The sequence below is a fragment of the Emydura macquarii genome, unplaced genomic scaffold (genome assembly GCF_026122565.2).
Source record: "Emydura macquarii macquarii isolate MOO-44397 ecotype Brisbane River unplaced genomic scaffold, CSIRO-AGI_Emac_v2 contig_2013, whole genome shotgun sequence".
In the NCBI taxonomy this organism is placed as follows: Eukaryota; Metazoa; Chordata; order Testudines; family Chelidae; genus Emydura; species Emydura macquarii.
The window spans coordinates 27,828-54,653 of record NW_027132150.1 but is presented as its reverse complement, the minus strand read 5'-3'; the positions used below and the strand labels follow the sequence as shown (position 1 = coordinate 54,653).

The following is a 26,826-nucleotide window of genomic DNA, read 5'->3' as shown; positions in this document are numbered from 1 at the left end:
GTTCAGGCAGTGGGACGGGGACACTGGTCACCTCATTCTTTATTGGTATTCTGGTCACACCCAGGACCCCCCGTCCTGGCCAGCACCCTGGATAGACACGGAGAGGGCCGGGCACTGCCCCAGGGAGCAATGCGCTGACTGTTCAGGCAGGGCTGGCATGCTCTGAGCTTGGGGGAGATCCCCATTGCAGCCTTCCGGTCCCGTCCTTGCCCGCCTGGTGGGGGCTGCCATTCTCACCGGATCGGGTCCCTCATTCCTCCTCAGCCTTCCGTCTCCCCTCCCAGTAGATGGCACAGAGGGCGGCAGCTGCTTCCACAGAGACCTTCAGCTTCCCAATGGCAGAGCCCGGCTCCTGCGGGCTGACAACTGCCAGCAGTGGGCAAGAAATCAGAGGTGAGGGTCAGTTTCTCTAGGTGGGCACGGCCAGGACTTGCCTCCCCCCACCCTGGGAAGGGGCAGGCCTTGCCCTGCTGCAGCTCCCTGGGGACTGGGGGTCCCAGCTCAGTGGCCAGGCCTGTGCCTCTTTTCTGCCCACTGGCCCCCTTTCTGGGAAGAGAGGCAGCAGCTCAGCAGGGGAGACAGCTTGTTTGGATGCTGCTGGCTCCCTCCGTCACTCACCATCGAGGTCACGCTCCAGCACGTCCCTGCCTGTCAGCAGGATCTCACGCAGGTCGACGTAGGCAAAGCCCACGTCCTCACACTCGCCGCCTGCTCCAGGCAGAGGCTCGCTCACCACCACGAACCGCAGCCTGCAACAGAGGGGCAGTGGGCATGGCCATCCGAGGCTGGCTCTCCATAGGGAAGCTAGGTTCAGGGGCTTGCTCCTTTGCTCTAGTGCACTCGTGTCCGGGCTCAGGGATGGGGGCCGTGCCAGACGGCTTCGTTCCTCCGGCCATGGAACACGCTACAGTAAGAGCAAAGCTCACCGGCAGACAAACTCCTCCCAGAGCTGAGACCGCCTCACCTCCAAGAGCATAACCTACAGCCGCATGTGCACGCTGCATGAGAACAGGCCAAAGCCCCGGCCCCCCAGCGGGGGGAGGCAGGGAACAAGCACAGGCTGGCTCGGATGATGTGAGGAGCCTGTGCTGGGGGTGGGTGAGCTGCAGGGTTCTGTCCGGGGCAGAATTCCTGTTCCCAGCCAGGATACTCACCGGCTCTGCCCTGCCTCCTCTGCCTGCAGCATGGAGAAAAGCAGTTCCCGCTGGGTGCTCGACCCCTCTGGGTCCAGCACGATCACTGTGGGAGGCACAAAGCTGTTAGCCAGGGTGATGCAGGGTGGGGAGAGCACAAGGGCGTCAGCAAGCGCAAGGCACGGACGGACGGATGGACGGCTGGTGTTTGGCTGCAGGCTGATGCCTGGGCCCAGATGCTCCCCGGTGTCATCCCTTTTCCCTGTGAGTGGTGCAGCCCAGAGCTGCATTCGCCCTGTGAGCGGGAGGGACACTGGAACAGGCATGGCCATGCTGCTTAACACATCATGGAGGGGGTGCAGTGTGAGAACCACAACGCAGCCAGGGACACGGGGCTGTTTGCCAGCTGGCACCGACCGTGGGGCAGCTGAGCCCCAGTCGGGGGGCTGAGGAGACGGGTGTTCTTCACCCGGTAATGGCCTCCCTTTCCAGCTGCTGTTCTGGGTCTAGCGTGACCCACTGGGGACCGTATTTCAACGTAGAGCTGCACCCGAAGCCTAGTACTAGGGTATGGCCCAAGTGCAGGCAGGGGATAGGGGATGCTTCTCCTCTCCACTGATTTGTCCACCCAGGAGCCAAGAGGATACGCCTGCCCTGCCTCCGGTGGGAGGGAGCGTGCACCAGACACCACCACCCCACTCCTCAATAGCTCACCCTTGCTGAAGTGGAAGTAGATCTCTTCACCCCCACGGGGCTTGCGCAAGGAGAGGGGAGTCTCGGTCTCCGAGAGGGGCACCCCCGGGAAGCGGTACTCCACATACAGCTGCTGGATGTGCTCATTGGCCATGGCCTCACGATGCAGACTCAGAGAGAGAATCTCAATGCGGATCCGCTCCAGGGCCTGACAGGAGGAGGTGAGAGTAGGTCAGGTAGGGCCTGAGAGGGTGGGATCCAGGACCCCAAACTCTTCTGGCGTGGGGGGGAGGATGGCAGGGCCAAGCTCCGATCTTCCCCCCCACCCCACTTCTGCCCTCACGATATGCAGTCCCTGGAACCCGCAGGGCACAGGACTGGTCACCGCAAGCTGAAGCTACCCCATGCTTCTTCCTGAGTCACGTGCACCTGGCAGGGTTTACCCCACCCCGGGGTCTCTCCTCCCGCACAACGGCCTTCGGGCGGGGCATTACCAGCTTTGGAGGGCTGCCCAGGCTGGTCCCCACCACAATCTCGTCACTGTCTGTCTGCGCATCGCTGCTGCTCTCCGGTGCTGGCTCGGGGGCTGGAGGGAACAGAGTGATGTTAAGGGGAGGGGAAGTAGGCTGGGGCCTGCCCTGGGCAGCGAAGAGCAATGGCTACAGCGACAGACTGCGTGTGCAGCGAGAGCTGCCAGGGCAGCACCCATGCCCACCTCTGAGTCTGTTCAGGCAGGACCCTGCTCTGCAAAGGGATGGCCATCTCGCCCTGCCCCGCCCTGCCCCACTGACAAAGGGACAGACCCTCTTGCCCTCTCCGCGTCACAGCGAGCCTCACTCCACAGATGGACACCTGGGTGCCCCAGCTCTGGTTCTACCTTGTGCCGCCTCAGGCTGGGTGAGTGTGACCTACACCGTCAGCTCGGGCGCAGCACGAGGGGCTGGGCAGGGCCCTGAGGTAGCATGGCCAGCTGGCACTGACAGCTGGGTGCCCCAGGGGAGGCAGGCGCTGGTAGCAGTGTCCTCGGGGCCGAGTCTACGTCCAACGCAAGGGATTCAGACACCAAGCACTGGGTGCTGGCAGGGGATTCCGCTTCCTTAGCTGACCCTCTTGCCGCTCCGCGCCAGCCTGGGCCTCCTTCGCCGCTAGCTGCTCTCTTTGGCGTCCCCGGCACGGACACAAACGCCGTCAGGCTGTGGGAACAGCGCTTCCTGCCAGGTGTGCTGTGGCCCAGCCCTCTTGGTACTGCCTGTGGGGTGAGCATTGGGAAGGGGACTGGGGCTACTGCACCCTCTTTGCCGGCTTCCGGTGCCCCTCTCCCCAGCTCTCACCTTTTCTTTCGCCCACAGGGGCTACCTCTTCCGCCGCCTCTGGGGCGTGGCCACTGAACGCTGTTGCTGGGCTGGGCTGAGTCTGACCGCTGGCTCCCTCATCCCGCCTGCCCCGCTTCCCAGTGTGGCCATCAGCCTTGGCCGCCGAGACACGCAGCTTCTCCCTCTGGCAGGTGGGCTGCGAGGGGGAGGTGCTAGGAAGAACCAGGGCCTGAGCAGGGGTCAGGCCAGCACAGTCACACGGCATCCTCTGCTGCCTCTGCCACACCCTGGCAACTTCCCCGCTTCCAATGCTGCCCTCCCCGTGCTACAGCCGAGCGGAAACAGGTGCAGGGCGGGCAGCGTCACCCAGCAAGGCAAAGGAAGCTGGGGACAGAAGCCGGGCATTCTGGCTCCAAGCCCCCCCCTCTCCCTCCTCCAACCTCACTCCTCGCCCCATGCTCTTCTCAGGCAGGGGGGTATTGTATGGGGTGGACCTTAACCATGGGCTGCTGGGTGGTCCTGTACCTGGCTGTGTAGTGCAGCCCTTTCCTCCTCAATCAGCTGCTGCCAGGGTCTGTCCCGCTGGTGGTCCCTGGCCAAGGCTGCCTGGCGCAGGGCAGCCCCCGGGGGCAGATACCGCTGCCTCCACGCCAGGCTGAGGCTAATGGAGCCATTGGGATGCCCAGCTGGGTCTGTGAGGACAAAATCTCCTGGGGAACAGAGAAAAGGTGGCATAAGCAGGCCCAGGGGCGGCGCTGTGCGCACAAGGCAGGGGCTCTGTGCCAGACTTATGCCTCGTGGACACCAGAGGATGGGGGTCCTGTGGCGGCGTTCACCTGCGATGCTGTGCCCATGTGCCAGAGGTAGCAGGGGGATCTGTGCTTTGCCCAGGTAACGGCCTGGCTCTGCATCCTCGTCATCAAAGATGTACACCCAGAGGCTCTCCAGACGCAGGTAGCGGTCAAGCTCAGCCGTGGGGCGCATGGGGAAGGTCTGCAGGTCCCCGAACTGCGGGTTGTTGCTGGAGGGGACAATGGGCGTGTCGTGGTCGGGGAAGGTGAAGAAGCGGTACATGGCGTAGGGGCTGGGCTGGGTGCCGAGCCAGCGACCCCGCAAGCCCGTGCAGCCCCCAATCTGCACCTGCAGCTCATTCCACATCCACTCAGCAGCCAGGACCTGGAGAGGTAAGGTTGGTAACTGGGAGTAGAGGGCCAGGCTGCATCTCGTAGGGATCGCAGCTTTGCCACCTGGAGGCATTTCAGCATCCAAAGTGCCTGCGGCTTCCAAGGAGCCTGCTCTGATGTGTGGCAGAGGTGCTAGCGTGGAGCACATATCCCTAGGAGGCCCTGTGACTGCCCCGTGGGGATCCCCTTTTATGGGGCAGTTGTCTCTCTCTAGGAAGCCAGTGCCAGTGGGTGTGGCCCAATAAGGCTCCCCCTTTCTGGGATGCATTTCCTGCAGAGTGAGCCTGTGTTGACCCCTCACCTGCGCCTGCCCCATGTGCTCCCTGCTTCCTCACCCCTTTCTTGTCCTGCGGCCCGCGCTGTGGGGCTGCTCTGTCCTGGAGCATGCAGGCTGACAAGTAGCCCGAGGCCTGGGTGCGCTCGCGGTGCAGCCGCATGGTCTGCTCCATGGGCAGGTGCAGCCTCACCCAATACTGCAGGATCCCGTAGTTCTCGTCGCTCGGACCTAGGGGGGAGCGGGGCGGAGGGGGACATGGAGCCGGGGTATAGGGAGTGGGGGAACACGAAGGAATTCGGGCAGCAGAGAATAGGCCATTTAAGCCACAGGAACATAAGCATGCTTAGAAACCTGGCCTCTTCCCTAAGCTGACGCCAGAATGGCTGGAGCAGGGTGAGCCTTGTCGTTGGACACGGCCACGTTGTGCTATTGACTGGTCCACAGGGAGCCTCTGCTGTGGGACAAGGATGAGCTACTCCAGTCACGGGGCCTATGGCATACAGCTGAGCTGGGGCATTGTCACGGCCAGGTCCCCCCGCCCCCTCACTGCGTAGCAATGCCAGGCCAGGGGTAAGTGGGGCTCTGAACCAATGCGCACCAGCGGGGAGAGGGAAAACTCTTACCATGTAGCACTGCTGTGGCATGCACACGCTCCCTGCTCCACAGAACCTCCCCGAAGCGCAGCCAGCAGGAGGCCAGCGTGCTGTGGTCAGTGGCCGTGGCCAGGTGCAGGTCCAGGTGGGCCGTAGCACCCTGCAGGTACTGCAGCAAAAGGGGCTCAGCCTGTACCACGTACTGAGAGGTGAAGCTGTAGCGCGGCTGGGCCCCACGCACCAGCGGGGTGCAGTGCGTCTCGAAGTTGTAGAAGGAATAGGTGCAGAAGGTGACAGGCTGGACGTCCCCGAGCAGCCGCAGCGCCTCCCCTGAGAGCACCGCCCTTGCGATGTGCAGCTCAAACAGGTTCTCACCAGGCTGCAGCAGGGGGGCATTGCCCGCCTCCACGTCCATGTCGTCCACAGCTGGCAGGACGGGGCGCTGTCCTGCTCCATAAACCACAGCCTTCAGGTGCTCTGGGGGAGGAGATTGGGGGGGTTGCCTGTGAGGGACGGGCATGTCCCCATCCCCTCCCCATTCTCTCCCCAAAGGGTAGCCTGGACCAGCCCCCCCTCTCCTCTGTGTGCCTGACAGAGGTGACCCACTCCCGTTCTGCTGTCGTCCTGTACGGCTCAGTCCCCACAAGCCCACCGTCGTTGTCTAAGAGCACAACTGCTGTGCCCGCAAGTGCCCCAGAACCGCCCCGAAGCGCAGCCAGCAGGAGGCCAGTGTGCTGTGGCCAGTGGCTGTGGCCAGGTGCAGGTCCAGGTGGGCCGTGGCCAGTGGCCGTGGCCAGGTGCAGGTCCAGGTGGACCATAGCACCCTGCAGGTAGTGCAGCAAAAGGGGCTCAGCCTGTACCACGTACTGAGCGGTGAAGCTGTGGCGTGGCTGGGCCCACGCACCCCGGGGTGCAGTGCGTCTCCAGGTTGTAGAAGGAACAGGTGCAGACGGCGACAGGCTGGACGTCCCCTAGCAGCCGCAGCGCCTCCCCTGAGAGCACCTGGCCAGGGCCCGTTGCCCCCCTGAACAGTGCCATCAGGCACGAGGCAGGCAGGGCCCTGGCACAGCGTCTCGGGGGCAGGACAGACGAGCACGGGTCCCGCCAGAGGCCCAGCCTGCCCAAGTGCTGTTTCCAGCAGTTTGTGAGTGAGGCAGGGCCAAGAATTGCTCCCGGGGGCAGGCGGGGCTGGTGCCGCTCACTTACCCTCCAGCTGGCGGATGCGGGCGCTGCGCAGATCCAGGAGCTGCACCATTTTCTGCTGCTTTTCCTCATGTCCCCTCTTCTCCTGCTCCGCCTGCACCATCACACCTTCCAGCTCGGCCTGACGCAGCACACGCGGCCAGTTACGCGCCAGCCCAGAGCTCACCCCCCGCCTTGCCCCACAGCTCGGCCTGACGCAGCACACGCGGCCGGTCACCCACTACACCACACCTGATAGTCCCGGTTGATACGGTGCTGCAGGATCAGCATGTCCCGGGTTTTCTCCAGCTCCAGGACGGTGTCAGCGTGGGCAGCTTCTGTCTCATGGAGTCTCTGAGCGTTGCCCAGCTCCTGCTGGGTCTCTGCGGGGAGCCTATCCAGGCAAGGGGGCTGTGGGGAACGAGAGGGAGCTGGGCGAGCAGTACGCAGAGAAGAGCCAAGCCTACCCCACTGCGTGAGGGAGGACCACCACGGCCCCCAGCTGCAGCTCCCCCACACCTAGCACAGCTCGCGCCGGGAAGTGTGGGACTGCCCCAGCTCCCTGACACCTCCACACAGGGCCCAGCCCTTTCAGTGACAGCTGGGACCAGACCAAACCCGCCCCGCAAGGGCCAGGGAAGATCTGCCAACCCTGGCTCCATTCTGGCTCGTACCCACCTGGGACGGGGACGGGGTCAGCTGAGGCATCTGCTCTGGCGTTTGGTTTGCTAAGATAGCCCCCCTCTCCACTTCCTGCGGGTAGGCGAGGAGCCGCCGGGTGACTTCCTGTTTCAGCACCTCACTCTGGGCTAGAGCGGAGAGGCGGGTTGGGGGCAATCCTGCCTGGACACCAAGCCGGCTGTGATGCAGAGCAGCCCCTTGCCCTGTGTGACTGGGCCACATCCCCCCACCACCACCAACACCACACATTGCACAGCAAGGCTCCACACCCTCCCTCGGGTGTCACACGGCCAGGCCCCAACACATCCTCCACGGGCGAAATTACCCCTCTCCCCCACTGCTGTCACGTGGCTGGGAGGCCCCCCCCACCCCAGTGACAGTGGAATAGTCAGTTGTGACGCATGAACTCCCCGTTGGGATGAGGCTGACATCTCAGGCCTTCATCCCTGTGCTGGGACTGAGCTGCCCCTGCCCCCTCACCTCTCTCTTGCGCCAGCTCCTCCACCAGCCGCCTCTTCTCTGCCAGCTCCAAGCTCAGCTGATCCTCCAGCCGTGAGATGGCCCCCTGCTGCTGTGCGCCACAGCGGTGCCGTTCACCGTCCAGAGTGCTGCAGTGAGAGGGGGAATGCTACAGCGTACCCCAAGGGGGACAGAAACAAACCCACCACGGGGGAAGGGGGAGGGCTACCACACCTGGTGCCCTGAGCCCTCAGGGCCCTGGGAATGGCTTCTGCATGTCTGGAGCAGTTCTTTGCCAGGGCCCCCGGCATGATGCACGGCAGACTGACGGAGAGGGGGATGTCCCTATGGCTCTGGGGGTTTAACTGGCCCCAAAACCCCCATCCTCCAGGGTCAGTCACCTGTCTCTGGGGTAGTCCTTCATTTGTAAGGAAAGAGGTGCAGTGCTCAAGCAATTAGCTCCGGGGGCTTAAGCCATTTTTGTACCGTCATAACTGATGCAGCAAGTCCAGAGGTGCCAGGGCTAGGAACTGGCAAGGCCTGGCACAAAGTAAGCATTGTTCTGGGGCTGCTCCAGACCCCTGCCCCGTCTCCTGCAAGCCAGAACACCCAGCCCCAGCAGCCCTGCTCTGAACGGCGCTCACAGCCGGGGCTGAGCCACTGTCTGAAGAGCTCATGTGCTGTGACATCTCTGGCAGAGCAATAGGAGCTGAGCCTCCTCACGTGACTTTGGGCACCACCTCCATTGGACAGCTCCACCGCACGGCGTGGGACTGGGATTCATTCACAGCCTCACCTCTCCAACAACTTATCATACTCCTCCTTCAGCAGGTCTCGCTCCTTCTCCAGGTGCCTGAGTCTTTCCTGAAACTGAGAGCGACAAAGCGATCAGCTCCCAGGCCCAGATCCCCCAACCATGGGGATGGGCTATAAACCCAATGGGGGTGGGCTGTTAAAGGGCTGGGGTTAGAAAGGGACCCCCAGCTGCGGCTCACCAGAGATCTCCCTACTGACCCCAGGAACGCTGGCCGAGAAGCGGGGGGCTTAGGGCTTGCGTTAGCTGGTTAGGGCTCCCTACCTCCTCCAGCGCCCCCTGCAGAGATGAGACCCTCTCCAGCTGGCTCTCCAGCGCTGTCACCTTCTGCCTCTCTGCCTTCAGCTGCACAGTGAGCTCCTCCACCTCAGCCAGAAGGGCATCGCTGGTGGTTCGCAGTGTTGTCTGGTTCTGGTTGGGGAGGGAAAGGAAGAGAGACCAGCCCCTGCCCCTCCCTGCTTCCTGGCCACCGGGATGGAGGGACCCGGCACTGAGTGACAGACCCCAGCAGCAAAGGGGTGGGGTGGGGCCCTGTCTCCTTAGGGCTGGGTACAGACTGCTCCTGCCCCAGGCCACCCCTCCAGCTGAGAGTGCATTGTCTTTGGGCTGAGTCCCATCGGGAGGGAGGGCAGCTCTTGTCCCATCAGTACAGAGCGCCTCTCCCCGCCTGGATGTGTGGGGAGGGCAGCGGGTTCCATGGGGGTAATAGGGACAGGGGAGCTCTTGTCCCATCAGTACAGAGACTCTCCCCTCCATCAGGGTTGCTGGGGAAGGGGAGCTCCCGTACATCAGTATTTACCTGCTGGAGCTGGTTCTCATAGGCCTGGGAAGAGAAATGACAGAGCTGCCATCAGTGCTGCCATGTGAGCCTGTTATTTGCTGAGCGCTGACTTGGGAGAGCCTTGGGCCTGGACAGTCCCTGTGGCCCTTCCGGCGCCAGGGCCAGGTACATTGAACCCACTGGCGGAACAGGTGCAGACACAAGGGGGTGAAGGGAGAGCTTCCCCACTAAGGCCCTACTCATCCCCACAGGTGGGTTGGGGGGGTCACAGTTGGGTGCTAGGGGTCTCTCTCTCTCCCCTCCCCCGGGTGGCACAAGCAGGGACTGAGAGCTGGGGGCTCTCTCTCTCTCCCCTCCCCCCGGGTGGCAGAGGACTGGCACTAGTTCACCTCCTGCAGGTCGGCGAATCGACCTTTGGTCACAGCCAGCTCACAGCTCCGCTCTCTCAGGAGCCGTTGCAGCCGGATCTGCTCCACGTTTCCCCGGATGGCAGCTCTGCAAGGGAAGCAGTGGGGGGCTTGGGCTCAAACAGCAATCCCTACAGCGCACCTGCACCCCATCCCATCCCATCCCATCTGTCCTGTGCCTCCAGCCGGGGCCTGGCATGCCCCACCATCACCTGGGCTTGGCAGGGCCTCCCTTCTCCCCCCCCCCCCCCCAGTCTTGGCCTGGCACAGGGCCAGGCTCCTCCTCCTTACCCTCCACTATCCATTGAGATTTTGCCCTCCATTCCCAGGGCCAATCAGAGTAGCTCCCTCTGCCCGCCAGTTCCACATAGGCACAGACCCCTATCCTCCCCCAGACCCAACAGAGCCACCTCTCATCTAGGGGGTGTGCTGCGCTCAGCAGGGGTGCCCTACCTATGCTCCAGGGCCTGCTGGTGGTGCTGCTGAGACTGGGCCCCTTCGTGGTCCATCTCGCTCCCCCATGCCACACACTGTGATTCAGGCTCCAGCTCTGCCAACACCAGGGTGTGGGATCTGTGGGGAGCAGGGGACACAGCACAGAACACAGGGACCTAAGGGAGTTGTGAGGAGAGGGATCAGAGGCGATGGGGAGAATGGAACCTGGGGGTGATGCTACACTGACCCCCATGGCAGTGTGGGGCAGGGAGCAGAGGACATAGGTGCTTAGGGTGATGCCAGACTGACTCCTAAGAGAGCGGGGGGCTGCAAGGCGGGTTTGGAGGGACGCTGGCAGAGTCAGAGCATTTGACAGCATACTGAGGGGAACATGAGCCACCACACTGGTCACCAGTTGCACCAATTAGCAACCCCCACACTCCCAGAAGGCCTAATTGGTCAGGGCTGCGGCTGATTACTAGGCCAGCCTGGCGTTAGGCAGGCAATGAGCTAATTAGCCCATTAATGGGCCGGTGGTTTAAAAAGAGCACAGGCAGTAAGTGCTTGAGGAGTCCCTAAGTGAGGTTAATGTGACAAGGGGCATTCTGGGAACACACTATCCCTTTCCACCTGAAAAGAAGGGCTAGGATACTGCCCTGTTTTCCAGCTGTCTGGCTATCGTGGTGGAGGGATTGAGAACCTGTTACTGAAGTATGTGCTGTGTACGCAGGTAAGACAGTCTTGGTGCACTTTGATGCTGGGGGTGAGGAACCTCTGCCCCATCCCAGCTAGGAAGAGGGAAGGGGCAGCAGCTGAGGGAGAGGATAAGGGGTAGGAGAAGGGCTGTAGAGTAACTCACAGTTGGGATTCAGGGGCTGTTGCCCCTTTTGTGGTGCTGGGTGGGGGAGGGACACATAGTTGCTCCCTCTCTGCTTGTACTCCTTCTGTGATGCAGTCTTTGTATGGGGGGAGAGCTGGGTGGGTGGGTCTGGCCCCTGGATGGTGCACCTGCATCCCTGCAGCAGGAGAAGGGGAGGGGAGAAGATGAGGCCTTATGTTTTTCTGGTGCTAACTCTGTAGAGGGAAAGGATGCACAGGGGACTGGGCTGAGGCCAGCACACTCACTTCACTTGTGAGCTGACTCAAGACACAGACACAGAAGCAGAACTGGGAAAGGGCTTGCAGAGAGGCCAAGATGGGTCATCCCCTGGACTTTTTGCTGGAGTGTCTGTTACCCCATCCCTTCTGTTGGAGCTGGGGACACCCCCCCCCCTGCTCACAGACCCAAGCCTCTGGGCTCCCAGCACTTCCCATTGGGGAGTAGATCCCTAGGTTCCCAGCCCTTTTCTTGGGGAGATGCTACCCCAGGATCCAGGTCCTTCACCACCAAGGAATGGTGACTGCCCCACTCCCCAGAGTTGGATAGGCTCCCTGCCCTGCTCCATCCCCCTCACCTCTGTGCCGTTTCTCCGGCACCCTCTGATCTGCAGTGTGGGTCCTCCAGAGCCCTGTGTCCACCCGGGGTTGGACATAGCTGTAGGGGCAGTGGTGCCTGCAACCATGGAGCTGCAGCTGCTGCTTATAGGAAAGCAGACGACTCCGCAGCCCCTTATTGCGCCGCTCTAGCTCCTGCACCTGCTCCTGTAGCTCCTCCAGGGATTCCTCCAGGTCCCGGCCTGACCACCTGGCCCTGCTGCCAGGTTGCCCCTCAACCTGTGCCCGCTCCTGAGTAAGTCTCAGCAGCTTAGTGCCCAGCCTAAGGGGAAGCACGAGTAATGAATCCAGAGCTAATCCCTCCACCACATCCCCACACAGACACTGCCACAGCACCTATCCTACCCACCCCATGCTTCCCTCAGCCTGTGCCTGCTAATGGGTTAGTCTCAGCCACCTTGGGGGAGTGGGGAGCACAGGGATTTAACTCCATGCCTCTTCCTGCACCAACACAGACACCCAAACATGCTCACTCTGCAATCCCTCATACCTTCCTCCACCCCATCATGTCTCTGGCAGCAGAGGTGCTGGAACTGGGGGTGCTGCAGTATCCTAGGATCCTCTCATGGAAGTGGTTTCCATCATAGACCGGGTTTACGGTGTGGTTCAATGGCTGTCTGCACCCCCACTATACAAATTGTTCCAGCACCCGCCTGGAAGTCTAGGATCCCAGCAGTGAGGGTGATGGGTTTCAGGGGCTCCTGTTGGTACCTCTTGATCCTGTCCTCCTGCTTGCAGGCAAACTCCTTGAGCACCAGGTTCTCATCATGTAGACGCAGGAACCCATCCTCCAGCTCCAGCCGGTTCACCTGACTCACATGCTGCCGCGTCCGTGCCGCTGACTCTGAAAGCCCATCAGGTAAGAACTCAAGACTTCAGGGAAATAGTCTTTCCCAGGGATACAGCCCGACTCTCTAGATTGGGGGTAGTGATGCTGACCCCAGGGTGGGATACCTATTGCCGGCAGAGAGCTGTATTTGTGGGGGAATACCCTGTCTGTGCCCCACTGCCCCTGGATGGGGGTGGGCCCCTCACTCACCACTCATCCGGGTTTTCAGCCCTTGGGCCTTCGTGGGACGAGCAACAGCTAACATATCTAGGAAGTCAGCAGGAAAGAGTTAGAGCATCACTCTGTCGTGGGCAGGGAACAGGAAGGGGGCTCAGTGAGGGGCTGAGTGGACTGGGGTGGGGGTTAGATGGGTGAGGGAGACCAGGAGGGAGCCTGGGGGTCAGTGAGGGAGCCTGGGGGGTCACTGTGCCCCCCTCCCTTGGGATCCCTGCGTTGCCATAGTGAGGTGGCTCTGACCTTGAATAGCTGTGATCACTGAAGGCTTTGGGCTGCTGTCTCTGACAGGCAGGTCTCCAGCTGTCTCATCGAGCAGGAGCAGTGACATGGCAGTGGGCTAGCTCAGTCTGGAAGGGAGGAGGGGGAAGGGAGAGAGGTGGTTACAGGTGACCTGGGGGGGGATGTCCAGCCCCCAAGTGTGCCCCACAGCCTGGCTTGGAGGGGGCAGAGTGGCAGCATGGATGCTTGCTGGGAGAGTCCACCAGGGCTCCTTTCTGCAGCTGCCTCATTCGCCTGAGGCGAGTCATTGACATAGCCATGGATACAGGGGGTACCAAGGTGGCTTCCTTCCGCTGCTGAGCTCTGGAGGGGTGGGATGGGGAAGCAGCTCAGCTCTGGGGTCGAATCTCCAGGCCCCACATTTGTGCTGCCTGTCCCATCCCCAGGGAAGAGACTTCAGTGGTGTGAGGCCCCTGCTTTGGACACAAGGAGCATCCCTAACCCTGCAGGAGGGTCTCCCTTGGTGTCTGTCGCTGGCCCCCCATCCCAACTGCTGGGTGTTCTCTCCCTGCACCCCCTCACTCTCCATGCCTGCCCAGCCATCTGACTGTGTCGCTGGAAAAAGCTATCTTAGCAGCTGTGGAGGAGGATCCTCTTCCCAGCTAATCTGCTACCATCCATCAGAAAGTAGCCCAAGCCCCCTGAAGGTCCCCAGCCCAGCCACTGTGATGTGGGGGTACAGGGGTATCATAGAGGGACATGCCCAAGGAACAGAACTGACATCAACCAGGCTGAACAGCCAGCTTCTGTGCCGGCTCCCTCCACCCCGGTTCTGCTGAAACTGCTCCGTCTCCGTCCAGACACAGAAGCCCGCTCCTATCCCAGCCCTGGACTCTCCATGCCCCACAACTCTACCAGCGGCACTCATTCCCAACCCCCCGATTTGCTGCTCTCGGCCCTGGGCTCCATACCCTGATCCCAGTTCTGCCACTGCCCCTCACTTCTGACTTGCAGCCCCCTGCTAACACAGCCCAGGGCTACCCCATGGTTTTGCCAACATCCCTCACTTCCAACCCCCAGAGTCACTGCTATCTCAGCCCTGTTTTCACTCTGCTCCATCTCACCTCTCCTGGCTCTAGCTGGTCCTGGTGCTCTGCCTGTGTGAGTCCCATGCAGCTGCTGCCCAGAAGGAGAGGGCAAAGCTCCTGTAATCCTCTGCTGTGTAAGCTCATTAGGAGATGAAGAGGGAAGGCTGGGGGGGTCTAGCCACCTTGTGCAGTATGAAGTGAAGCAAGGGCACCCCAGGGCCACTACCTTTATGCAGCTGGGCTCTCACAAGAGGACTGGGGGTGGAAAGGGGGAGAGAGAGAAATAGCCCTAGGGATGGGCTCTTCAACTCAGTACCCATCTGTCCCTGAGACATAGTCAGAGGGAGTCTGTTGCTTTGTCACTCTCTACTGCTCTCCAGAGTAAGGGCACCAAGAACTGGAGGTAGGGAGAAGAGCCTGGACAAGGTAGGGGGGACTGTCTGGGCTAGAGGTCTGTTGTGGGAAGCCCAGTGTGTTACGCTGAATTCCTTTTAACTGCCTGTATTCTGAGAGGAACCAGCACAGGATCACAGCGAGATGCAACACAGGGAGCGTCTCTATTGAACGAACACTAAAACCAGCCAGGACAGGCTGAGCTATCCCCTCATAGTCTAACTCGATTGCTATGGCAACAAGCTAAGCTCTGTTGCTACAGTAACTTAGGCAATTAGGCAAGACACAAAATACACAACATAGGGCTTCTGTGGTGAGGCCCTGGTGCTGCACCCGCAGCTCCCTGCTGAGCAGGCAGCAGTACCAGGGGAGCCCTTACTGTGCTGATGTGACTCATAGTGCAGACGCTTCCAGCCTCAGCCCCCAGTACAGCCAGGGTCCTTCCTCAGCACTGCCACAGTGGCCCACACAACTTCGTCATCCCAAGACATCTCGCTACAGCCTTTCTCTTCCCACCCCCTGCCCCCAGGACTCCCCAACTGCAACATGGGGGACCTCCCCGTCCCACACAGTCTTGCTCAACCACTCACTCCCTGCGCACACAGCCTCCTTCACACCATGCTCCCACATCCTTCCTCACACTCTGACCCCCCAGAGCTGTCCAGTCAGACACTCAACAGTGTCTGGAATCAGGCACCTCCCATGGCTCTCACCACGTTAGCCAAGCTACTGAAGGGAAGGACCTCTCTGTGGTTCTGGATAGAGTTCAGGAGGCTACTGAGGTGTGTGGGAGTGCTTGTGTGCTGGTGGAGTGTGTGAGGGGTATGTGCACTGGTTGTTGGGGGGGGTAGGGGGTGCATGATCCTGGCCTTAAGGGATGCATGAGAGATTGGTGTGCTTGTGGAGGGGGTCTGCACGTACCTACATGAGAGGGATGAGTGACTGCGCCTGTGTGGGTGGGAGGATGTGGAGTCTGCGTGACGCTGCACATGGCTGGGAAACTGAAGGGTGTGCATGGAAGGTTGTCTGTGTGGAGTGGCATGGGGTGTGTACATGCCTCTACGTGTATGGGATGGGGGGGGGGGGGGGGAGGATGTGTGTGTGTCAGTCACAGGGGAGCTGCAATTTTGGGACTGCAGCTGAGGAACCCAAAGAATATGAGAACCAGCAACATTTCCAAAGCAGCATCTTGAATATTCCCCTGCTGAAGTCGGTGAGCGTCCCACTTCTGTGGCAACAGAGCATTCAGGGTTGCTGCTCCTGACTTCCATTCAGAGACTGTCACAAGTCACTGATGCCTGTCACAAGCAGAGAGGTCCAAGCTCCCTACAGGTGCAAACTTCATCTCAGTGGCCAAGTTTATGGCTCCCCAAGTTACAGAGCACCTGTCTGCTCCCCAACTGGATGGGGAAGGAATTCAGTTACTCTAGTCCTTTCTCTGAGCAAGGCAGGAGGGAGCAGCTCTGCTCTGGCTGTAACTCCGCTTCCTCCTCTTCAGCAGTATGTGGTCACCGCTGAAACCATGGCCAAGGCTGTGTGCAGAAATAAACTGGGGAAGTGGAGAGCACAGGAAAGGACAGGAGACAGTGGATGGGGAAAGTCCAGTTCTGTTTTCACTGTGCTGCTTGGCTCCCTTTTCCCAGAGTCCAAGCTGGAGCTCCCTCCCTATACATAGAACAGGTACTGCCCGCGCGGGGGCAGAGGGATGCAGAGCAATCCATGGCCCAGTCAGTCCTTCGCCTCCCTGCTGAGATGGCCAAAGAGGATGGCTTATGTCCCCAGGAAACTGGGGAGATGGGGCTGAGACCTGCCAACAGACAAGCAACTAAAGAGCTTCCACTAGGAAGGACTTGCCTGACCTGGGGCTTCACTGGAGCTGGCATCTACTAGAAGAAAAAGGCTCTGTATTCCATCCCTAGCTGGAATCCGAGATGACACCCCTAGAGGGGAAAGTCCCCATATTTCATTAACCTCTCTTCAATCTGGGACCGGACTGGAACCAGTGCCCTCTATCCCCTTTCCCTGACCCCCTGGGGTGCTGCTCATCTCAGAGGAGATAACCTGAGAGTTTGAGGGTCATGATTCTGCCTGGCCTTTGTGCAGGTGATTTTTGCTGAAGAACAACCCCTGAAGATCCCCCTCCCTCTGTCAGTCACTCTCCTTTTAGAGCTGAATCTGGCCTCTCAATAAGCACACGCTATGCTCAATAAGCAGCGCTGTGGGCAAGTTCCCAGTCTATGGTTAGCATATGCTCGTCACATATTCAAGGCTTTGTGGTTAGTTGCTGACTTGCTCAGATGTTCCTACCTGCAGATAGTAAATGTCACGTAACTAAACCACAGCTGCGGAGTGTTTGACACCCAGAGACAGACAGACAGAGGAGCTGGAGTGTCGCTGAGCCCTAGCACGTCCTATGACGCTCAGTGAGTGCTTATTTGATTTTATCGACCTCCTAAGATGCCTTTACTGGAAAGACCCTATCTTCCTTATTTACTCCTTGGGGTTTAAAGGCACTTGCCCTCTTGCTATTTAATTACTGCATTTATTACTTATCTATCAGCCTGCAAGGATGTGGCAGGGGCTGTAGTAGCAAACACACTGCTCCAAAGAGCTTCCAGTCTAAATCCAAAGCAAGGATCAACAGATGACAGTAGCAAACAAAAGGTGGTGGAATTACTGGTGAGTATGATGGATACAGCTCACAGGTGCTGGACTATACAGCTCTGACAAAGTGTCAGTGGAAGGTTTTTTAATTCACTTATAAAATACTATTTTTGGGGGGGATGTGAAGCTCTTTAGGTGAAGGCTCTGGTCTATTTCAGACAGCCATGCTATGGGTTCAGTGCAGATTGGTCACTGGTACAAAGCACTCTGGATCATGTAGTAAGTTATTTTCATATGATTACATGTAAATATATACATCTAGGAACAAAGAATATAGGCTATACTTACAAGATGGGGGACTCTCTCCTGGTAAGCAGTGACATTGAAAAAGATTTGGGAGGTGGATCAGCTGAACATGAGTGATGCTGTGGTCAAAAGAGCTAATGTAATTCTTGGGTGCATAAACAAGCAAATCTCAAGTAGGCATAGAGAGGCTATTTTAACTGTATTTGGTACTGGTGTGACTGCTGCTGGAATGCTTTGTCTAGTTCAGGAGTCCAGTTTATCAACATCCTTCTTGAATTCTGGAGAGGGTCAGAGAGAGGCATGAAAATGGTTACAATATTAGAAAACACGCCTTATAATGATAAACATGAGCTCAATTTATTTAGATGAACGAAGAGAAGGCTAAGGGGTGTGATTTGATTAGTCTGTAAGGACCTACATGGGGAATAGTATTTCATAATGGGCACTTCGTATGTAGGAGAGAAAGCTATAACCCCATTCAATTGTTGGAAGTTGAAGCTAGACAAATTCAGACTGGAAATATTGCGTAACTTTTTAACAGGAAGAGTAATTAACCATTTGACAACACAATCCTGGGTAAATTGTTCTATCACTGGTAATTTTTAAATCAAAGTTGGATGTTTTTCTAAAAGATATGCTCTAAGAATGTTTTGGGGAAGTTGTATGGCCTGTGATCTACAGATTAGATAATCACAATGGTTATTTCAGGCCTTGCACTCTGAATCAGTGCTGCTCTTCTCTCTGCTTATGAAATTTTACAGAAACCTTGTGACTGTAGGAGAAAAGCTACAGTGTGGCCCAAACATGGAGTGTGTCTACCCCAAAATTCTGTAGCTTTCCCTTCCCCTCTTTCCTAACTGTCTTGGGGAAAGTCAGCAGGATATTATGAAGCTCCTCTATCCTGATTTCTGTGAGAGCTGCACTTTTTCTCTTGTGTTAGACACACAGGGTGAGCAACATTTAGGGTCTTGTGTAATACAGTCCATTGTATTTGCTCTAAGTATTATAGCTCCACAGAAATACCAGTGCAACCACAGTTCAATTTCATGCAAACTTTCTGCTCTGTTAAGGGTGTGCAAATAAGGACCTGAATAAGAGAAAAGAGAGTTGAGCCCATGGACCCTTTGCAACACCAATCCATCTCTCATTCTACAATTATCCTATTGATTAGTTATTGCAATACAATAAAATACATTTTTCTGATATATCACACACAACCACACCCAGCCTGCTGTAAAACTAACAGGTAAGAGTGTGTCCCAAACATTGTTTCTGGATACAGCAAAGAAACACTGGGACATCCACATTTAAACTGCTTCCTATGGAGAATTTATTCACAAACCAATGCAGATCCGAGCACACGCAGATGTGGAAGGGACAGCTGGCGAGCCGGGATCCTTGCGAACACACAAGCAAAGTTCATGGAGATGACAATTTGTACAAATGTTCTGAACTAATGCTGACTAGTTTTACACAAAGGAAAAAGCTTTCTAAGTATGCAAGCCTTCTCTGGCTTGCTCCCTCCCTCCCTCCCACAATCAATTAACACTACTGTTTCTGAAACTGCCTCTTAACCCTATATATTTTATGTCCAAATCTCCAATAGTCCGTTCCCCTGCCTCGTCATTTAATCTTTCAGTGAGCTGTTTTTAGGTTGCACTTTAATATCACTTCTCCACGTGAGCTACATAGGTCAAATGTGCTTGTCACAGGAGTGGGTGTCCTCTTTACCAAACTAGGCTTATTCAAGATAAGCTGGGTGGTATTACTATCTATTGGGGTGATGTTAGCAGTAACCCGGGACTGTACCATGGAACAAAATCCCAACCTCAAAGGGTAATAGAATAAAACACAAATGGAGTGAGGTGCTGCTATGGCTTCTCTCAGGTGAGAGACGAACTGAGAGGAATAACAGGTAGTGCATGGCTGTGATGAAGGGTAACTGTTTCCAACTCTGCACTAAAAGCTAAAGTGAAATGGCATTTTCCTCACAAGCTGCATTCCTAATGTTTTGCATCTGAGGATACTGTATTAAAGGGTAGCTTGGTGCTGTAGACTCAGAGATGCACTTATGTTTTATAGCTCAGCTTAGGCCATGAGTCTGAGACAACCTGAGCTGGCTGTCTGTAAAAATGCTGCTGGCTGGTCCAAGCTCAGCCTGATTCTGCTGTCAGATTTTCAAAGTAGATCAGCTCCCGTTCAGGTCCCTAAATTAAATGGCCAGAGTTTCAAAAGCTGAGTGTTGAGCTCTTTAGAAAATGACCATTTAGCGAGCTGGGCTATAACAGGGGGATAAGATCACCTACTTTCTCCCACTCTTGATCTGTTTACACTGTGTGCTCTTTGGATCTCCTATGTGTTTGTATGAGGCCTAGCGTAGTACGGTCCTGATCTCATCTGAGGACACTAGGTCTGAGCACAGTACAAATAAATAGATAACAGACACACGGACAGGATACCTACATAGCAGTCATGGTAGACTGGGATTTGCAAAGGACTCTTAGAGCTGGTTCTCTGCATTAAAATAATTGTAATTTCTCATTTTGCTATTTCAATTCAAATCTGTGTGTGGACACTCTTATTTTGGAATGTGTCCTCTTTCAGTTGAGCTTAAATCAAGAAAAATGATTCGCACTAAATTGCTGTAAAGCACTCTTCAACCGAAACTGGAGTATCCACAGACTTGCACTAAAACGACAACAGTAGTGAATTAAATCTGATTTAGTTCTTTCAGCGCAAGTTCATAGATAGACCAGCTCTAGGGAAGTTAAGCACCCAACTCCTATTGTCAATGGACACTGGCTATCTAACTTCCTTAGGCTCTTTGAAAATCCCAGCCCTGGTAGCTAAACTGCTGACTGAATCAACTGAAGAGTTAGCAGTTTGGGTTATTGAGTAACATGACCCCATTTGCAGTCATCCTATAGCTCTCATTCATCTCTCTCCCCCCACCAATGTGTCGTATGTGGGTCAGGCATAATTTCCTGTTTGAATTTAATCTGGTCCTTTCCTTACATTCACGGGCTTTCTCCATGTATCCAAGGCTGTTTCTTTTGTGCACATAGTCTCAATGGCCCAAGGATGGTGCAGCAATAAGTCTGAGCATGCAGTTGTCCGTAGCCTTACTGCATTGTTAATTACGCAACACCAAGTAGTACACTAGGTGCTTTAAACATAAGGGGGCTGGCACCTAGGAGCATCATGCCACACCAATGGAAAATGGGTGGGGAAATGCTCCTGAATGCAAAAAGCAACGTTTTGCACTACTGTAAATAATGACACGAGGGACAAGGCCCCTTTGCTACAGAGGGTTCGAAAAGGGACTCGAGGAGGGTGGGTTACTAGATGTATTTGAGCCATTCATGATACAGTTTCTGGAGCCAATGCCTAGTTGTCCTTGATTTTAGCTTAGACCTGGTGTCTCCATTGTTCTGGCTCTGGCCCTTGCCTACTGCCCCACATTTGTACAGATGGATTTGACTTGTACGTGATCTAGTTAGAATGTATGTTCCCTAGGGCAGGGCCTGTGCCTCTGATGAGCCTTTCCTCTCTGTTGCTGGCACCAGTCACTGCTGTGTCCAAGTGCCTCCCAAGTTCATTTCTTGGCAAAGCAAGATCCCTAAGGAATTTCACTGAGTCTTCAGCTCTTCTCACTTCCCCAGTTGTGGGAAGCTCTGCTTGGGGCTAGGGGGAGCAGTTGTTGTAAAGGCCACACAGAGGCCTTGCATCAAGACCCAGTGCTCATTTTTCGTTCACATTTAGTTAGTTGGGAGTTTGCAGTGGACTTTGCTTGCTTAAAAGGATAATTGGCCTGTCAGGGGAACAGGAAGTTGTGATTACTTCCTGGCCAGACAGCCCAGCTTTGCTGCCATGTTGACCGTAACAATGAGGAGTTAAAAGCCCTAGTTTCAAGCTTGTTCTCTAGCGCAGATCCCAACACAAGGGTTATTAGGCAGTAAAATCCCACCCTTCTCTGTTTGATAAAGAGAGCAAGGAATCAAGGATAGAGGCAGGTGCCTGGGCTGCCTTGCCTCTTCCCTACAGCTCTTGGTTTTTCTCTCTTCTAGGCTCTTTGAGGAGTGCAGCTTGGGAGTAAGTGAAGTGACTGTGCTCCCCTTGTGGCTCAGACACCCTGGAGAACTGGATGTGGCTCCCACAGTAGGACAGTTGCCCTGAGAAGAGGGGCCTGTATTCCCCTCCATGCAGGACGGCAACCAAGGTCCTTGGTAACAATTGCTGACTGGTGGGTAAGATGACTACCATGGTCGTGCCCTCACCCTGCCCCATGGCCTTTAACACCACCAAATACTTCCTCATCCCTGTCTACTCTGTGGTATTGGGGGCTGGCTTGCCACTGAACTGCCTGGCACTTTGGGTCCTGGTGTCCCAGATAAACAAGTCCATGGTCCTCTCTGTTTATATGCTGAACCTAGTGGTAGCTGACCTGCTGCAGACCCTGATGCTGCCCTTCTGGATCTACTACAGCTACCGGGATCACCACTGGGATTTGGGGCCTGGGACCTGTGGGACAGTCGGCCTGGTCTTCATCACCAACTTCTATGCCAAGAATGGCTTCCTGTGCCTCATCGCCATGGAGCGCTACATAGGGCTGGTCCATCCCCTGTGGTTCCGTGGGCTACAAACAGTAAGGGGTGCCAGCAAGATCAGTGCTGCAGCTTGGGTGCTAGTGTTGGGCATCTGCTCCGTGGGCACTGGGCTACTGCTGAAGGAGGCAGAAGCGGAGCACTGCTATGAGGGTTACCCGCTGGACAGGTACTATGCACATTTCAAGATGGCCACCATGGTTTTCTCCTTCTTCCTACCCTGCTTCTTCATGGGGTTCTTCTACTTCCGGGTCCTGCACAAGCTCAGGCAGGTGCCATCCCTGGAGCAGGAGACAAAAAGGCAAATCTCCAACTTTATCTCCCTCCTCCTCATCTCCTTCTTCCTGCTCTGCGTCCCATACCAGGTGACCTCTTTCTATAAATACCAGAGGGAGATTCTTCAGAACAAGGACGGCCTCTGCCTCTTTGAGACAAACCTCTTCATTTACAGCCAGGTAGCACTATGCCTCACGACTCTGGGCAGTGTCCTGGATCCTCTGCTCTACATCCTGCTCCTCAAAGATGTGCGGACAGAACTCGGAAATCATTTAAAATGCAAGGTCTTGTCACAAGTAGATTAGACAGAAACAGAGATGCTGGCTGGACACAGGCCCAGACCACTGCATAAGACACCCATTGAGGTGGTGCAGACCCCTTTGGACTCAAGGACCCACTCCCCCCTTTTGATCCCTGTAAATTCTGAGTGCCCAGGGCTTGGCCTCGCTCTTTGCTTCCCTTTGTGAAGCAGCTCTGCCCCCCTGCAGCCAAAACACAGGATCATGAAGGGACATATGGTCTCCCAGGGACTTCCAGTCACTCAGAGCTTCTTGATGAAGTACTTCAATACCAAAGAGGCAGACCACAAACATTAGATTGGCTTATGAGTAATACATTTTACTTTTTACCTTTAAGGTTTGAGTTCCAGCTTTTCACTACAAATGGGTGGCTACTATTCCTTTTTAAATTATCAGTGAGTCCCATGTACTCACATAACTTCAAGAGCTGGGGCCTTAACACTTAATACTGTGAGACTTGTGAGAGGGGGCAACACTAGGAGTGGAGATGGAGGGATATGAAAAACCTACAGGGGGGAAGATATTAATCTAAATGTACATGTGAGTGTGAGAGAGAGAGAGACAGATCTCCACCAATGAAAAAAGACCCACCCTCAACAAAGGCAGAAAGGTAAAGAAATGGTACCCATTAGGGAGCAACGGAGAAAGACAGAACAGGCAAGGAGCAGTCCATTTAACCATGAGGGGATAAACAGGAAGGCAGCCATATCTATGTCACATCCCCAGCTCAGGTTCTGAGCAGCCATGGAGACATATGAGGGGAGGAAGTGTCTGTGTCCTCTGGCAGTACCTCCCCTTTGCCCTGCTCTGTGACTGGTAGTGCAGCCTCTCTCTCGCTTTCTTTCCTCAGTGCTGCAAAGTGGCATCACCTGCTCCCCTGCCCTCTTTCTCTTGCCAAATCCTTATTTTTAACCACCACAGCCCCTCCAGTGACAAATCAGGGCTTGAACTTCTGGGAAAGAATCTTCCTGCTGTGGTGGCTGGAGCCTGAAGCAGACAGGCTGAAATCCTCCAAGCCAGACTCTCCCCTCCTACTATGGGCAGGGTAAAATGTGTCCCGCAGAGGGGGATGGGAGAGAGAGAGACCGACGGTAGGTCCTAGTCTGCTGCCCTCTCCTGTCACAGCAGCTCCTGTCAAGGAAATACAATTACATGTACCAGTCTGAGTAAAATCCAGCTCACTAACCTCTGCTTACTGGCACTGGACACATTCTCACTGAGGGGGGTGGATGAGGGCTTCCTCTTACAGGGGCTGGAGCTGCTTTCCCCCTGTGCTCACCAAATGTGTTTTCCTTTGTTTCTGACTGGAATGAGATGCACGGTGGGGTGATGGGGTGAATCTGGGGACTGTTAGGGGGTGAGGGGACCAGACGGTGCTGTTGATTGGGGAGGTGCTGTCGTGTCATGACCCGGATAGCGCTGTTGTGAAGTGTGGGCCAGAGGGTACAATGGGGGACGCAGCATGTGAGATGGCACCTAGCTACGCTGAATCCTGCACGTCTCTCTTTACTGTGAGTGCTGTCCACCGAGCAGACACTTCCTCAGCCCTCGGGGTGGGGAGCAGCACCGTCTCCCTCCCCAGGACCTCTGCCTCGGACAGCTCCATGCACCCCCTTCTCCTGTGCAAAGGTCAGTAGCTTCCTCAGAGGATGCTTTAGTGGCCTCTGTTCTCCCCATGATGGTAGGGTGAGAGGGGGAGGATCGCTGTTCCTTCCCCCAAAGGGTCTCCCCTGCTGGTGGGGGTGACTGCGGGGGAGGCCGTGGGGTGTCCATGCAGCTCCTGCTGGGGGGGGCACCCTGATGCTGTGTGTGTGTGTGGGGGGGATCTACACCTTAGAAACCAGCCGCTGTTCAGAGCCGGGGTGGGGGGAGAAGAGTGGGCACAGGGCACAGGGCGCTAAGGGGTGCCCCTTCCCACCTCAGCCCCTCCCCCACCTCAGTTCCTTGCCCCTGGCCCTCCCCCACCTCAGCTCCTCCTTGGGGTCCTCGCCCCCCCTCTCCTGCACCCCTCAGCCCCGCCCCCGCCTTACTCCCCTCACCCCTCGGGCTCTCCGCCCCATCCCTCTTCCTTGCGCCCCCTCAGCCCGTCCCTTCTCCCCTCCCCCCAGCCGAGCAACGGTCTCTGCGTGGGGTTCACGTGCGAGGGTCGGGTTCAAAGCGGCCAATCAGCGTGACGGGAAGGCAGCGGCCCATCGCTGATTGGGCAAAGCACGACCTATTCACTCCCGCGCGTTCGCTCTGAGCCAATCCCACCGCGGGATCTCGGGAACCTTCGCTCACCAATGACAACGCGAGGAAACAGAGTCGTCATCCCCGCTTGGGCCGTGTCGGCCGCCAGGGAGCCCTTTCTGTCAATCAGACACTGTTGGTCCCGCCCTTTTCTCGACTGTGACCTATAAGCGTTGGACTATTTTAGAGTGACAGACGTGTCAGCCATCAATTAAGAACAAAAGCAGGGCTTGGCGGACTAAAAATCATTTTAACCAATCACAGAGGCTATGGGGCCAAGGCGGGGTCTGATGAGTAGTTCATCCAATCAGAAAGGAAAATCGAAATAGGGACGGAAGCGAGGGGGAATGACAGGCCAATCAGAGTGGGAAGGAGGAGCCGGATCGGGGAGTGACACGTTCTTCAGCCAATCGTTATTGCCGTGTCCCTCCAGCGCGGGAGACAGGGGCAGAGCGCACTCCTGGCCTCGCCCTCCACCTCTCTTCTTTCATTGGCCAATGTTGAGCTCGACTCCCGTAGCAACCAGTCACGGATGAGAAAGGGAATCCCGCCCTCCAATGGAGGCGTGCAGGGGGCGGGCACAGGGTAGGCCGGGCTGCCGGGCTGCGTGCGCGGCGCGCGCTGAGGGCGGCGCGGCGCGGAAGCCATTTTGTTGTGAGGAGCTCGGACGGTCGGAGCCGGAGTGACTGAGGCGGCCGCGGAGCGCTAGTGAGAGTGACGCGGCGCCGTACTGGGGTCTAGCGGTGAGTGAGCCGCGACAGGCGCCTTCCCTGAGGGTTACCGGGCCGGATCCACCGCCTGGGGTAATGCTGCGGCGAGGGGGTGAAATCTCCCCCCCCCCCCGATGGCTAATGGTGCGGCCCTGGCCCAGGAGGACTGGGCGGCGGGGGTCATTCCCCCATGGCAGCAGGGCGGGCCCGGAGACGGGGCGGGGAGACACATTCCCCCCCTTCCCCCCGGTAATGGAGTGCGGGAGGAGACACACATTGTGCCCCCCCCCCTCGCAGGGCAATGGAGCGGGCCCAAAGCGTGTGTGAGGGGAGCTGTTCTTGTCTCGGGAAAGACCACTGCCGGAAATGGGGGAGAGACAAGGGTGGGTTCCAGGCGGGCGATGATTCTCTCCTGCGGGGAGGATGGTGGCGCTGCCGAAACAGGAGATCAGCGACCTGGATAGCGGGGGGGTTCGAGATGGCTGAGGGGCAGGGCCATGTAAACATTCTGCCCCGGCGAGACACCTGCCTCCCCCCCCCCCGGGGGTGGAGAATGGTGCGTCCTAGAGTGATGCTTTCCTGCCCCTGTGGGAGAGACCAAGGGGTGGGTGGAGGGGGGGATTTGCGATAACTGACCTGGCGCATGGCTCCTCCAGCCCCTGGTGAAACCAGTGCCCTGATGGGGGGAGGGGTGAGCGTGGGGCCTTCCCACACACACGCACATCCCCCCTTGTACCCGCCCCTGTGGCTAGGGGTGCCTCGAGGCCGTTCTGCCCTGCCCTGGAGGGCGGGGTATCTTGGCTGGGGGGCCCTGATGCCATCTCCTCCCCCAGGAAGTCGGAGGGTGGGAGCCCACGTGCGGTCGGGGGGGGCCTGCATGCGGGTGCACAGACTGCCTGCACGGCCAGGAACAGCCAGGTGGATGTGTCCCTAAGTGTGCATCTCCTCGCTCGCTCGTTGTCAGGGCCGCCTGTGACGGGGGGACACCTTCCGACAGCTAGTCCCCTGAGCACCTCTGGTTCAAGTAGTGTCTGTAAACGTTCCCTGGGCACAGACAGCGCTGTAGGGATTTGGGCAGCTGGTGCGAATCTGGCCTGCGTGTGGGGCCACATGGGAGGTACCATCTAACCAAGCCTTGTATGAAACAGCAGGCTTTTGGTGTCTCTTGTGACTCCAAACCGGACGGTGTCACCCTCCCCACAATGAAACCTCCTCTCTGAGGTGACAGCGGGCTGGGGAAACAACCCATGGAGCATCTGAGTCCCAGAGGCATGGACTCATGTAGACATTCTTGTTATTTAATAAACAAATCAAGAGGTGAGTGAGAGGATCCCATCCCTCATGCTGTAGGTTGTGACTCTGCCCTGTTCCCAGTGATCAGTGATGGGTTGAAGGAGAGAGTGACTTACAATTTGACTTACGCTGTGGTAACCGAGATCCCTCAGTCCAGGCTGTCCCTGAATCATGCCAGGAGAGCATCTGGTGACAGTGTATATGAAGGGCACAGGATACTTCCTTTCCCAGTGTCTCCCCCACCACACTTCTGCACATCTAATCCAGTTGCTCTGTGGTCTGAATCAGTGTGG

The 26,826-nt window shown here is 57.0% G+C and overlaps 2 protein-coding genes across 3 annotated transcripts; one reads left to right on the top strand and one right to left on the bottom strand.

The window, feature by feature from the left end:
* Positions 1-96: 96 nt before the first annotated feature.
* Positions 97-12,840, bottom strand: RPGRIP1 (RPGR interacting protein 1). Its single transcript, XM_067558369.1, has 24 exons — positions 12,753-12,840; positions 12,482-12,542; positions 12,158-12,319; positions 11,407-11,708; positions 10,812-10,968; positions 9,971-10,090; positions 9,500-9,605; positions 9,129-9,152; positions 8,594-8,740; positions 8,312-8,385; positions 7,537-7,664; positions 7,054-7,184; positions 6,628-6,786; positions 6,400-6,517; positions 5,224-5,670; positions 4,659-4,828; positions 3,976-4,315; positions 3,665-3,849; positions 3,158-3,335; positions 2,321-2,412; positions 1,848-2,034; positions 1,155-1,239; positions 619-749; positions 97-366 (listed from the first exon to the last, which is right to left on the bottom strand). The coding sequence occupies exons 1-24, from the start codon at positions 12,838-12,840 to the stop codon at positions 251-253; spliced, it is 3,708 nt and encodes a 1,235-aa protein (XP_067414470.1). The 3' UTR covers positions 97-250.
* LOC137159932 (G-protein coupled receptor 4-like) lies at positions 10,534-23,605 on the top strand. Of its 2 annotated transcripts, XM_067558406.1 has the most exons (3): positions 10,534-10,682; positions 12,220-12,305; positions 21,190-23,605. In XM_067558406.1, the coding sequence occupies exon 3, from the start codon at positions 21,375-21,377 to the stop codon at positions 22,305-22,307; it is 933 nt and encodes a 310-aa protein (XP_067414507.1). In that variant the 5' UTR covers positions 10,534-10,682; positions 12,220-12,305; positions 21,190-21,374; the 3' UTR covers positions 22,308-23,605. The 2 variants fall into 2 exon arrangements, with proteins under 2 accessions (XP_067414507.1, XP_067414506.1); XM_067558405.1 differs by lacking the exon at positions 10,534-10,682 and having other exon boundaries at positions 12,192-12,305.
* Positions 23,606-26,826: the final 3,221 nt, after the last annotated feature.